Source organism: Moschus berezovskii, chromosome 5, assembly GCF_049115385.1.
Source record: "Moschus berezovskii isolate FMDL1 chromosome 5, NW_MosBer_1.0, whole genome shotgun sequence".
Taxonomy (NCBI): domain Eukaryota; kingdom Metazoa; phylum Chordata; class Mammalia; order Artiodactyla; family Moschidae; genus Moschus; species Moschus berezovskii.
In genome coordinates this window covers 77,158,845-77,173,306 of record NC_142464.1, presented here as the reverse complement: position 1 = coordinate 77,173,306, position 14,462 = coordinate 77,158,845, and the positions used below count along the sequence as shown (strand labels likewise).

Genomic DNA, 14,462 nt, shown 5'->3' with positions numbered 1-14,462 from the left:
AAGATTAACATCAACTCAACAGAAGAGACCTTTCCCAAGATGATTTTATTGCCTTCATCTCTCATAAAAATACACTCCTTCGTGGTTTTTTTCAACTTTTCCCAAATTTACTTTGGCCTCCTCAGCTTAAAAATAGTGAACCTTGGATGCAGTAAAAGGTTACCTTTTGCAGTCCCAAATCTTTATTGTTGAAGAATGAAAGGACTTGAGGTAGACTAGTTTACACCAAGGTATGAGGAGTTGGTGTATTACCTTTTCCAAAGATAATTGCTTTCTTAAAGATGGAGACTTTTTAATAAATATTTATTTATTCATTTATTTGGCTGTGTCAGGTCTCAGTTGTGGCACATGGGTTTAGTTGCCGTGCGACACATGGGATCTTAGTTCCTTGACCAGGGATCTGACTCATGTCCCCTGCATTGCAAGGCACATTCTTAACCACTGGACCACCAGGGAAGTCCCTTAAAGAAGATGACTCTTAACCCAAGGTTGAAACTATCTGAGAGTTAAATGTGAAACCCTCTGGCATGTGTGTGGACAGACATTTTCAGAGAGTGATTATATATATATATAATAGGAAAAACAAGAGACCTCTTCAAGAAAATTAGAGATTCCAAGGGAACATTTCATGCAAAGATGGCTCGATAAAGGACAGAAATGGTATGGACCTAACAGAAGCAGAAGATATTAAGAAGAGGTGGCAGGAATACACAGAAGAACTGTACAAAAAAGATCTTCACGACCAAGATAGTCACGATAACGTGATCACTGACCTAGAGCCAGACATCTTGGAATGTGAAGTCAAGTGGGCCTTAGAAAGCATCACTACTAACAAAGCTAGTGGAGGTGATGGAATTCCAGTTGAGCTATTTCAAGTCTTGAAAGATGATGCTGTGAAAGTGCTGCACTCAATATGCCAGCAAATTTGGAAAACTCAGCAGTGGCCACAGGACTGGAAGAGGTCAGTCTTCATTCCAATCCCAAAGAAAGGCAATGCCAAAGAATGCTCAAAACTACCGCACAATTGCACTCATCTCACACGCTAGTAAAGTCATGCTCAAAATTCTCCAAGCCAGGCTTCAGCAGTATGTAAACCGTGAACTCCCAGATGTTCAAGCAGGTTTTAGAAAAGGCAGAGGCACCAGAGATCAAATTGCCAACATCCGCTGGATCATGGAGAAAGCAAGGAGTTTCAGAAAAACATCTATTTCTGCTTCATTGACTATGCCAAAGCCTTTGACTGTGTCGATCACAATAAACTGTGGAACATTCTGAAAGAGATGGGAATCCCAGACCACCTGACCTGCCTCTTGAGAAACCTGTATGCAGGTCAGGAAGCAACAGTTAGAACTGGACATGGAACAACAGACTGGTTCCAAATAGGAAAAAGGTGTACGTCAAGGTTGTATATTGTCACCTTGCTTATTTAACTTATATGCAGAGTGCATCATGAGGAACGCTGGGCTGGAAGAAGCACGAGCTGGAATCAAGATTGCTGGGAGAAATATCAATAACCTCAGATATGCAGATGACACCACCCTTATGGCAGAAAGTGAAGAGGAACTCAAAAGCCTCTTGATGAAAGTGAAAGAGGAGAGTGAAAAGGTTGGCTTGAAGCTCAACATTCAGAAAACAAAGATCATGGCATCTGGTCCCATCACTTCATGGGAAATAGATGGAAAAACAGTGGAAACAGTGTCAGACTTTATTTTTTTGGGCTCCAAAATCACTGCAGATGCTGATTGCAGCCATGAAATTAAAAGACGCTTACTCCTTGGAAGGAAAGTTATGACCAACCTTGATAGTATATTAAAAAGCAGAGACATTACTTTGCCAACCAAGGTCCGTCTAGTCAAGGCAATGGTTTTTCCCGTGGTCATGTATGGATGTGAGAGTTGGACTGTGAAGAAAGCTGATCGCCGAAGAATCGATGCTTTTGAACTGTGGTGTTGGAGAAGACTCTTGAGAGTCCCTTATACTGCAAGGAGATCCAACCAGTCTATTCTAAAGGAGATCAATCCTGGATGTTCATTGGAGGGACTGATGCTAAAGCTGAAACTGCAATACTTTGGCCACCTCATGCGACGAGTTGACTCACTGGAAAAGACTCTGATGCTGGGAAAGGTTGGGGGCAGGAGGAGAAGGGGACGACGGAGAATGAGATGGCCGGATGGCATCACCGACTCTGTGGACGTGGGTTTGAGTGAACTCCGGGAGTTGGTGATGGACAGGGAGGCCTGGCGTGCTGTGATTCATGGGGGTCGCGGAGAGTCGGACACAACTGAGCGACTGAACTGAACTGAACTGAACTAACACCAATCATGAACATGGATGCAGCAGTTCTAAAGTGATTCCATTTACTGTATTCTTTACTTCTAATACTCTTAAGTCAGTCCTTGTATTTTATGTACATCCAAAACATTTGTGTCTAATTCTTCACTTAAATTGAAAAGAGCTGAAACTGTAAGTAGCTTTACTAGGAGCATATGTTCTGAATTTATTTTATTGAAAAGTTATGGTTAAGATGGCCAAAAAAAGAGAGAGATTTTTCATCCCCTTCTGCTCTAAAAAGTTCAACCTAAGGTTACAATGTCAAGAAGCAGAAATACCTTGGAAGAAAGCGGGAGGCAATCAGAATTCTAAATCATAATATTTGAAGACAAAAAGGAGGATGAGGAATGGCAGCTTACCAAAGAAGAGCATGTTGGGGAGGGGGTTGCAGAGGGCATTGGTGGCAGTGCCTTGCAGAATCCTGAAAAACCTCAGGAAGTGGAAGTACAAGTTCCTTGAAAAGCATGAGTGAGAGGGGAACTGAAAACAGAGAGCTTCTTTGAAAAATCTGCAGAAGGAGCCATGAGGTCCCCAGCCCCACTCCCCTTCTTGCCAGCAGTCACGGAGCTGCCCTTCCTCACCCTGCGCTGAACCAGACAGGATTCTTTCTGCCTGAGGGTAGGCATGGGTTTTTACAGGAAAGCAGGGGAGTCCTGCACCCTGAGCCTTGAGGCTCCCTTATCCTCATCCCCCACCTCCAGCTCCCTGCACCAGGCTTACATTCTCTGGGCAAGATTCGAAGATGCTGACACTTGGCAGGTCCCCGTGAAAAAGCTACCTAAATCTCCCTACCGTGAAGCCTGTCAGTTACTAGCCCCACCCCACACAGAGACCTTTCCATGAACTTTTTATAACCACTGTGTTAAATATGAACACAGAGCCACAGGGATCAGTAAATTTTTATGGAAAGCTCCCAGAATTGAGAAATGATTGAGACCAAAAGCACCCAAACCACAGAGAAAGTCGGAATTCAGGGAAATAGAGAGAATGTAGCAAATGACAGTAAACTTAGATGTCCGTCAGCAGACGAATGGATAAGGAGGTTGTGTACATATACACAATATCAGGGCTTCCCTGATAGCCCAGTTGGTAAAGAATCTTCTTGTAATGCAGGAGACCCCAGTTTGATTCCTGGGTTGGGAAGATCCATTGGAGAAGGGATAGGCTGCCCACTCCAGTATTCTTGGGTTTCCCTTGTGGCTCAGCTGGTAAAGAATCCACCTGCAATGTGGGAGACCTGGGTCTGATCCCTGGGTTTGGAAGATCCCCTGAAGAAGGGAAAGGCTACCCACTCCTGTATTCTAGCCTGGAGAATTCCATGGACTGTATAGTCCATGGGGTCACAAAGAGTCAGACCCAACTGAGTGACTTTCATTTACTTACTTATACACGATGGAATATTACTCTGCTATAAAAAGGAGCACATTTGAGTCAGTTCTAATGAGGTGGATGAAACTGGAGCCTATTATACAGAGAGAAGTACATCAGAAAGAGAAATATCAATACTGTATATTAACACATGTGTATGGAATTTAGACAGTAACGATGATCCTATATGCAAGGCAGCAAAAGAGACACAGAAGTAAAGAACAGGCTTTTGGACTCTGTGGGAGAAGGTGCGGGTGGGATGATTTGAGAGAGTAGCATTGAAACATGTATATTACCATATGTGAAATAGATGACCAGTGCAGGTTCGATGCATGAAACAGGGCAGTCAAAGCCTGTGCCCTGGGACAACCCAGAGAGATGGGGTCGGGAGGGAGGTGAGTGGGGGATTCAGGATGGGGGGACACGTGCACCCGTGGCTGATTCATGTCGATGTATAGCACAAACCATCACAATATTGCAAACTAATTTTTTAAAAAGGTAAAAACACTAAAATCATTATCTTCAGAGAAGTAAGAGGATATTGCATCCATTAAACAAGGATACCATGCCATTAAAAAGCAATTAAAGAATATGGAAAACTCATAGAAATACACACACATGGATGGGTAGATGAATGGATAGGTGGATAGGTAGATAGATGCATAGATATTGGAAGAAAAAAGAAACTTCTACGAAATTCAACAAAATTAAAGAATTAATCCATGAACATGCTGTTAATAGTTTTAGAAAGAGGAAAGAACACACTAGGGAGAATGTTATCAAATAAATCAAGAAAATTTGAAAACTACCATTCTGGGTCCATGTGTGTGTGTTAAGTCGCTTCAGTTGTATCTGACTCTGCAACCCTATGGACCGTAGCCTGCCAGGCTCCTCTGTCCATGGCATTCTCCAGACAACAATACTGGAGTGGGTTGCAACTTCCTACTCCAGGGTATTTTCCCCACCCAGAGATTGAACCAGCATCTCTTAAGTCTCCTGCATTGGAAGGCAGGTACTTTACCACTAGCACCACCTGGGAAGCCCATTCTGGGTCCAGCATATGCCTAAAAAAGACTCACACCAAAGCTGTCACTGTTAAATTTAAGAAGACCAGGAATAAAGAGAAGATCCTAAAATCTTCCAGAGAATTTTTTTTAAAAAGATTATATATAATGAACACAAAATCAGAGTGGCATCAGACCTTTCAAAAGCAGTGCTGGAAACTAGCAGGCAGGAAAGCAAAGACTTTCAAAATTCAGACAGAAAATAATTTCAAATCTAGGAATGTGTGTCAAGCTAAACTGTCAATCAAATGTGAAAGATTATAGAGACATTTTCTTAGCCATGCTCAAAAAATATTTACTTGCCATACGTTCTTCCTGAGGAAGCCACAGGAGACTGCTTTACTGAAAGAAGGTACTAAACCAAGAAGGTTGAAGACAAGGATACGGGAAACTGGGTATCCCACACCGGAAAAAGAAAAAGGAAGTTGTAGCATGAAAGTGAAGGGAAAGCTCAGGGTAACAGCTGTGGGGCAGACCCAGAGGGCAAGAACAGACTAGAGGCAGAAGATGAGGGTTCCAGAAAGAGTTCCTGGGAGAGGAAAACAGGACTAATACTTTCTGGGAGGTTTGGACTTGGAAAACATTTGATTGAGAGACATTTTACAGAAATGTGGGAGAGTTTGAAGAGTCTGATATTCAGAGAAATTAAGCAAATGAGGCAAAGACAAGTATTAAACTCTGAAAGACACAAAACCCAAGAAAAGAACTGCCATAGTACAGTGTTTGGCTTAGTGTGAATAATAGTTATATTGTCATATGGCTGAGAATACTGAACATGGATGTAACGTGGACTGGAGTTAGGGGAGAAGAAATATAAATGAGCTAAAATTCTCATCTGCTAAAATAGATTAATAATCTAAAATTGATGAGTAAAGACATAACACACATTATTTAGAAATATGGGGAGAAGTTCTAGATAAAAATAGCTAAAATTGTTTAAAGTGGACAAGATACAGAGGGGGGTAAAAGAAATGAACGTCCCTTTTTTTTTACTTTCAGTTATTTGTATATAATACCTTGATTAAAATAAAATTGGTTTTGTTTGTAAGTGGAAACCCAGTTTATGTGTTATGTCACTGATGAAACCGTTTAGGAAGTTTAATCCTTTGGCAGCTGCCTTTTCTGTTTGCTTTCAAGTTGTGTTAAGAATGTATGCTACCTACCAACAGTGGGTTTGATTCTTTTTAGATAACACTTGTTATCTGGGCTGTGATTCGCATTGGACCAAATGGCTGTGACAGCATGGAGTTTCATGAAAGCGGTCTGCTTCGATTTAAGCAAGTATCTGACATGGGAGTTATACATCCTCTTTATAAGAGTACCGTAGGAGGAAGGCGAAATGAAAATTTAGTCATCACTGGCAACAACCAGCCTGTAAGTTAACCGTATTATTTGAGAAACATTAGAGAAAAATTCTTTGTAAAAACCTCAGGTTGATTATTTGAAGTGGATATTTTCCTTTAGAGAAAATTCATAACTATATTTGATAATATTGGCCTTGTAATCTATTAATATTCAGTACTTTCTTAATATTCTAGGTTTTGTTTCAGGGTAACATTTTCTGGGATAGATATAATTACTGTAAGAATGCATAGTTACTCTTTTCTCCTCCATATGAAGAAACCATTTTAAAAAGCAGCTTGGTCCCACCCTCGCCTTCCCCCATTGTGTCCAATATGACATTGTAAAGCAGTTATCCTCCAATTAAAAATAAATTAAAAAAAAAATCACCTTCCCAGGTTAGAATAACCTCTACTCTCTGGGTGTCTGGTAGGGAACACGTCCATCTAGTCAGTGGCAACCCCTGCCGAGTGGCTAATATAACTGACCAGAACCTGAAGGAAGCATCCTTACTGGCCCTGCCCACCTTAGCTCTGGGTCCCTGTGCTCGGCAACCATCTGTTTTCTGCCAAGCATTACAGCACATAGGCATGAAAGCCCTCATTTGAAAGAACTCTTCTCCCAAGCGAGTGGAGGCAGTGAAAATTACTTGAAGTTAAACGTCTGTTATCATAGAGTTTTTGATAATGCTCTTGATGAATTTTGGATGCAGCCTTTTTCAAAAACATATTCATGATAAAGTGTTTTTCTGAAGATTGTTTTTCAGCAAGGGACAACAAAGCTCAGTGTAGAAAAGAACAAAACTTCTATTACAAGTGACATTGGCATGCAGTTTTTCGACCCAAGGACTCAAAATATCTTATTCAGCACAGACTATGAAACTCATGAGTTTCATTTGCCAAGTGGAGTGAAAAGTCTGAATGTTCAAAAAGCATCTACTGAAAGGGTATGGTTTATTTTCTTTCCTTTATTAATGGAAGAGAATTACTGTCTAGAGTTACAAAGTGTGTATGGAGGGGAAGCAGTTTTACTGATACAGTGCTGTGAAAGAATTAACTCCAAAATAGTGGAAAAGATTAGTTCTATATTTGTCATCAACTGGTTTGTGTGATCATTATCAAACCATCTCTCTTTACATCTATAAAATATGAATGAAAACACTTGCCTTTCATATTTTTTCATGGAAACTTATACTCTTCTATCTCTAATAATAATTCTCACTTTAGTTGAGAAATTCTTCATCACTAGTTTTGTTTTGTTTTTTTAATTTTCAGATTACTAGCAATGCTACTAGTGACTTAAATATAAAAGTTGATGGGCGTGCTATTGTCCGTGGAAATGAAGGCGTATTCATTATGGGCAAAACCATTGAATTCCACATGGGTGGTAATATGGAGTTAAAGGCTGTGAGTATTTTTTGAATTTAAGTGAATTGCTAGATTCTTGGGTACATAAACCCATTTGGAAAGTATAGTTATGAAAAATGATAGTGTATTTGTATTTTTTGACATGGAAAGATGTTCACAATAGATTATGAAATGGGAGTAAGTTGTAAAACAATGTGTGAAATACCTCATTTTTATTTTTCAGATTATATGTATGTTTATAAAAACCTGGAAAGTTATGCCAAAATGTCAACAATCGTTAGTTATGGGCAGCAGGGTAACAGATGATTTTTATTTTATTTCTGCTTATCTGTTACTTTCTAAAAAAAATTTTTTTTTTGCATAATGATGCCTGTATTATTTTAAAAGGCAAGCAAACAAAAAAAAAACCTTCTTAAAGAATATCAAAATAACTATCCATGCCCTAAAGTTAATGGGGTTTTTTTCAGTTAGATATTTCATATCCCTTCCTGGGTTTTGTATCTAGTGATGTAAAAATCAATTAGTCAATATATAAAATGTATTTTTATTTATACATCTATTACTTAATTGTAAAGGAAAAAGATTTTGCCTTTATTATACCTGTTGAAAAGTACAGTTTTCTTTGTGCCTCACAGACTATATCTGAACTTTAATAGGTAGCACATTTCATGTAAGAGAGCCATAAGTCCAAAAACATTTTACCTGTTTCATAATTCTGGTCAAAGTATATTTATTCAGAATGTCTTTTGGGTACCTGCTGTATGCTATCTAACTAAAGCTAATTAAATTTATCAAGCATTAAATAACAATGATGAACTTAAACCAAAGGACTTACAAAATAATTCCTTTTAAAAAATGTAATCATAGCTCTTGAAGGAAAAAACTTTTAAAAATTAGGTTTTTCACTTTCATAAATACCTTTTTCCTCTGAAGGTCTATAAATAGTAAATATGAACATAAAATATGATTCTTATCAGAAGCTCAGTATCAGTGCTGAGTACTCTTTGTGTACCCTGTAGAAAGAAGCTATCCTTCTGAGAGAGTAATAGTGTCACAGAGGGGCTGCTGTTCTCCACATCAGAAACGCAAAGAAGCAAGAGATGTGACTGATTTGTTTATAGCCATTAGTAAATTACCTAAATCTTTTAATCTTTTCTATTTGAAAATTCTACCTGTGGTTAATGTGACATACTTTGAAATATATACACACATACATATACCAATATCTCCACAGTTAAAGAAAAAGAAGCCAGTATTGAAAAGATTATTAGCTTTATCTTTCAGCTAATATCAGAGGTTGGTTTTTCAGTGTGTGGCTAATCATTAGGAAGAATCTTATCAATCAAACTGCTTTTTTTTTAAAAAGTGCCAAGACAAATATGATATCACTTATATGTGTAATCTAAGAAATAATACAAATGAATCTATATACAAAATAGAAACTGACTCATGGACATTGAAAACAAACATGGTAACCAAAGGGGAAAAGGAGGCAGGGAGAGATAAATTAGGAGTGGGGGATTAACAGATACAAATTAGTATACATAAAATAGATAACAAGGATTTACTGTATGGCACAGAGAGCTATATTCAAAATTTTGTCGTAACTTATAATAGAAGATAACCTGAAAAAACAGATGTATGACTGAATCACCTTGCTGTACACCTAAAACTAACACAATGTTGTAAATTAACTATGCTTCCATTAAAAAAAACTGCTTTACAAATTTAAAGAAAGTAAAATTACATGACCACAAGATGGCAGCACTGTAACAAAATTTGAAAATTGCATGTACTATCTCAATTCCATGTACTATCTCTGAAAGAGATGGGAATGCCAGACCACCTGACCTGCCTCCTGAGAAATCTGTATGCAGGTCAGGAAGCAACAATTAGAACTGGACGTGGAACAACAGACTGGTTCCAAATAGGAAAAGGAGTGCGTCAAGGCTGTATATTGTCATCCTGCTTATTTAACTTTTATGCAGAGTACATCATGAGAAACGCTGGGCTGGAGGAAGCGCAAGCTGGATTCAAGACTGCCGGGAGAAATATCAATAACCTCAGATATGCAGATGACACCACCCTTATGGCAGAAAGTGAAGAAGAACTACAGAGCCTCTTGATGAAAGTGAAAGAACAGAGTGAAAAAGTTGGCTTAAAACTCAGCATTCAGAAAACTAAGATCATGGCATCCAGTCTTATCACCTCATGGCAAATAGATGGGGAAACAGTGGACACAGTGGGTGACTTTATTTTGGGGGGCTTCAAAATCACTGCAGATGGTGATTGCAGCCATGAAATTAAAAGACGCTTGCTCCTTGGAAGGAAAGTTATGACCAGCCTAGACAGCATATTAAAAAGCAGAGACATTACTTTGCCAACCAAGGTCCGTCTAGTCAAGGCTATGGTTTTTCCCGTGGTCATGTGTGGATGTGAGAGTTGGACTATAAGGAAAGCTGATCGCCGAAGAATTGATGCTTTTGACCTGTGGTGTTGCAGAAGACTCTTGAGAGTCCCTTAGACAGCAAGGAGATCCAACCAGTCCATCCTAAAGGAGATCAGTCCTGAATATTCATTGGAAGGACTGATGTTGAAGCTGAAACTCTAATACTTTGGTCACCTGATGCAAAGAAGTGACTCATTTGAAAAGACCCTGATGCTGGGAAAGATTGAGGGCGGGAGGAGGAGGGGACAACAGAGGATGAGATGGTTGGAGGGCATCACTGACTCGCTGGAGATGAGTTTGAGTAACCTCTGGGAGTTGGTGATGGACAGGGAGGCCCGTCGTGCTGCAGTCCGTGGGGTCGAAAAGAGTCAGACACGATTGAGCAACTGAACAACAACAACATCAGTAACATAGTCAGTTAACCATTTCCATCACTTCATAATCACCTTTCTCTCATTGCTTTAGGCACCCTCTATAAGCTGATGAGTCTCAACTTTGGAACTTCTTCTTTCTCCCCTGAACTAAGATTCATATATCCAACTGCCTTCTTACCTCTCCACTTCAGTGTCTAATAGGCATCTCAGACGCAACAAGTCTAAAAGCCTGCGTATCCTCCCTCCCTCCCCAAACAAGTATTTCTCTCAGTGTCCCCACCTTGTTAAACGGTACCCATTGGTTCATCGGCGGAGCCTTCGGGCTCTACCTTCAGAAGATGTCCAGAGCCTGGCTGATGCTCGCCACTTCTGCCACCACCACCCCCATGGTGCAGACCACCGTCATTTCCTGCCTGCACTGCTGAAACAGCCGCCTCTTTCACCCCTGTACGCAGTGCTCTATAAAAACAGCCGGAGAAATCCTTTTCAAAAGTTCATGTCACTGCTGTATTCAGAACCCTCCAAATGTCTTCCCATCGGATGCAGAATAAAGTCCAAAGTCCCTTCCCTGGCCCCATGTGTCTGGCCCCTAGTTACTTGTGACTCCCCTTCTCCTGCAGCCACACTGGCCTCCTCTCTGTTCCTGGAACACAAGCCCCGCGTGCATATTGTTCTTTCCTTTGCCCAGTCACCCACATGCCCTGCTCCCTCATGTCACCCAGCTTCCATCAGACTGTAACCTTATCAGAGAGCCCTTCCCTGACCTTCCTCAGTAAAGTAGAACCCCACCTGGTCACTCTCTCTCTACTTATCCTGACTTGCTCTTCTCAGATGATGTTTGTTTTACCTTTTAAGACGTTTATTGTCTGCCCCTCCCCAGTAAAACATCAATGTGTGAGGACGTGAACTTTGCCTGTCTGTTGACTGCTATGTACTCTACACCAAGAATAGTGTCTGACACATAGGAGACATTTAAAAATTAATCATTGGATGAAGGAAAAGAAGAAAAGGGAAGAAGGGAGAGAGAGGAATTCCAAAAAACAAAGAATCTGCAATACAATAGTGCTCCTGGGACAGTGGGCTTGAAGAAGAGAACTTCCAGGCAGTTTTCTTTGAGTATCTGGTCTTCAAAATTATATGGCTTGAATCTTCATTTATGGTGTGTTACCAAAAATAATTGGAAATTAAAATTACTTTTCTCTAAGAGAAAAAGGTTTTCTAGTTTTTCTGTTCATTGTCAGAAACATATCAATCAGACACTTAGTTAAAACTCTCTTAAGTGGTAGCAAATGAAAATGATCTGAGACTTGATCAGTGTCAGTCGTACGTGCACTTAGGAATTTTGATATAATTTTTAGCTAACTGAAAAATGAATTGTGTTAAGTGTATAAATACACGTTATGAACAGTTACTCAGAGGTCACTAGTTGAATTTTGATTGGTTTGGGGATTTTTTTGTTGTTATTTTGGTCATGACTTTACTCTGTCCTAGCGCCTTCTATTCTTGCTCATATTCCAGTGAGTTTTGTTTATTATCTTTGTTCTGTCCCTTCTTGTGGGTGTAAATAAACCATATGATTTTTCTCCTGATAGGAAAACAGCATCATCCTGAACGGAACTGTGATGGTCAGCACGACTCGTCTCCCAAGTTCCTCCAGCGGAGACCAGTTTGGTGGTGATGACTGGGTGCGTTACAAACTCTGTATGTGCGCTGACGGAACGCTCTTCAGAGTGCAGGTGACCGGTCAGAACATGGGCTGCCAGACCTCAGACAACCCCTGTGGAGACCCGTACTAGAAGAACCCAAGAGGACATCAATGGATTCACATTGTGACTTGACTTTTTATTTTTTTAAGACTAGGCATGCATATCATGTTTTTACAGAGTTTGTGATAACTCGTAATTATTTTATCTGCAGTGCACTGCTGCATCTATTATGTAGTCTCCATGTTTAAAATAGTCTCAGAGAGCCTAAATTCTAATTCATTTCATTGAGTTGCACTGATCTTCAGTTTACGGTTCTCTAAAATTATTGAAAGAAGTGAATGTAATAAAAATTAATCTTTAAAGAAGTATTTTTAAAATGCCACTGTTCCTGTCTAAAGGATAAAGGGATGAAGCAACTGTTTAGACTCACTATAAGTAACTTTTGGTAACTAATGGGAATAGACCCACTTAAGATATTTAAAGGTACACCATCAATAAATGTTACATGTTCTGTCTTTTGACTTCTAAGAGGAAAGACAGATTTTTAGTGCATTACTTTCAACTATATTCTCTCATACAAGTGAGGTCACTAAAGAGCTTCACATATGGGAAATAGTAAGGAACTAAAGGTCCGTCTCATCACAGCTATGGTTTTTCCAGTAGTCATGTGTGGGTGTGAGAGTTGGGCTATAAAGTTGAGTGCTGAAGAATTGATGCTTTTGAACTGTGGTGTTGGAGAACACTCTTGAGAGTCCCTTGGACTGCAAGGAGATCCAACCAGTCCATCCTACAGGAGATCACTCCTGGGTGTTCATTGGAAGGTCTGATGTTGAAGCTGAAACTCCAATACTTTGGCCACCTGATGCGAAGAGCTGACTCATTTGAAAAGACCCTGATGCTGGGAAAGATTGAAGGCAGGAGAAGAAGGAGATGACAGAGGATGAGATGGTTGGATGGCATCACCGACTCTGTGGACATGAGTTTGAGTGAACTCCGGGAGTTGGTGATGGACAGGGAAGCCTGGCGTGCTGCAGTCCATGGGGTCACAAAGAGTTGGACACGACTGAGTGACTGAACTGAACTGAACTGATGGTTCCTTAGTTTTTGCACTAGGAAGAAAATAAGAGAGTGTTCACTCGTTAAATATTGATGTACTTGTTAAATGCTGTGTTCGCAGTGTGGTAGAAATGAAAGCACCATCTCAGCTTTAACTAGTAAATGATGATAGCTGTCATTTATTGAGCATCTTACACTGCTAGGCACTGTCCTAAGCATTGCACATGTAATGTCTAGTTCTCAGTACAAACTCTATAAGCAGATGTTATCCCAGTTGACCCATTTAGGAAACTGAGGATTAGAGAAATTAAGAAACTTGCCTGAGGAAAGAACAGATTTCGGATTGGAATTCAGATGTGATTCAAACCTAGATGGACCTGTTTCTAAATACCACATTCTTTTTATCACTATCTGTACTGGATTTTTAGGTATTTAAAACTCTCGAAAGATGAATAGAGGCTAATTCAGACTTACCTATGCAGATAAGAATCAAAACAGTTGTGCTACTCTAGATAAAAGACAATCAGTCTCATGTCAAATAACTGACCAGTCAATGTCAGATTTTAAAGTTTCTTAAGCCAGTTCCAAAATATTATACTATAGAGAGGTCGTAGTTGTGGGTTACCCCCATTCCCCAACTGGGGTGCCTGAATGGGTAAAGGGGTTGCCAAGCTATGTATACCTCATCCTTCGGGGTGGCACAGTGGGAGACGGGGAGGTCATGTCCCAGGCGAGCCCCGCTGGCCAGAGATGGCTGGTGAGTTCACCCCAGTGAGCCAGACAGCTATTAACCTTTTTAATATGTGCCAAACCTTGAGAAAAGTCAGGAAGCACTGCACTAAAGGGCACTAATGCAGGAAGTAATGCAAGTAATTTTTATGTAAGATGAGAATTGATCTTTGCTTCTAACGTCAGCACCCATTGTAATGATTTACAACCCTCAAGCCTGTTGATTTTTACTGTTTCATATTTGACTTAAAAGGAATTCTGGTAATGTTAACACACAAGCAACATCAGGAAGAGAGACTTCAAAGTAGTGTGCCGTAAAGTAGGCAGCAGAGATAAACCATAATCCCCATTTTGCATTTAAATATAACAGTATTCTGTCCTTGACACTTTGAACTATACAGATGAGAAAATCAATACAAAAAATAATTTGCATTCAGTATTGTCACAGTCTCTCTGATAGAAAAACCAAACCAAAAAACAGTAGAGACTGACTTACCTATTACTGAGTACAGTTTTTAAGTTAAGATAAAAGAGAGGAAGTGAAATTTATGACCTCTGGGTATTGTTAGTTGTAGTGATATTCAAAACCCATATGAATATATTCAGTTTCACTTAATATCTAAATGATATTCAGAAAGAATCCATTCGAATTTTCATTCAGCTGCTCAGTATATTCA

At 39.8% G+C, this 14,462-nt stretch overlaps 1 protein-coding gene across 4 annotated transcripts in view; it reads left to right on the top strand.

Moving 5' to 3' along the window:
• Window positions 1-13,564, top strand: part of SGCB (sarcoglycan beta) — a 39,466-nt gene extending 25,902 nt beyond the window's left edge. For 3 of the 4 annotated variants that reach the window (XM_088836333.1, XM_055434754.2, XM_055434753.2), the window contains exons 3-6: window positions 5,952-6,137; window positions 6,859-7,050; window positions 7,379-7,510; window positions 11,887-13,564. In XM_088836333.1, coding sequence (XP_088692459.1) covers window positions 5,952-6,137; window positions 6,859-7,050; window positions 7,379-7,510; window positions 11,887-12,090 — 714 coding nt within the window. In that variant the 3' untranslated portion in view covers window positions 12,091-13,564. The remainder of the gene's footprint in view (window positions 1-5,951; window positions 6,138-6,858; window positions 7,051-7,378; window positions 7,511-11,886) is intronic. The other variant, XM_055434755.2, reaches the window with a different exon arrangement.
• Window positions 13,565-14,462: the final 898 nt, after the last annotated feature.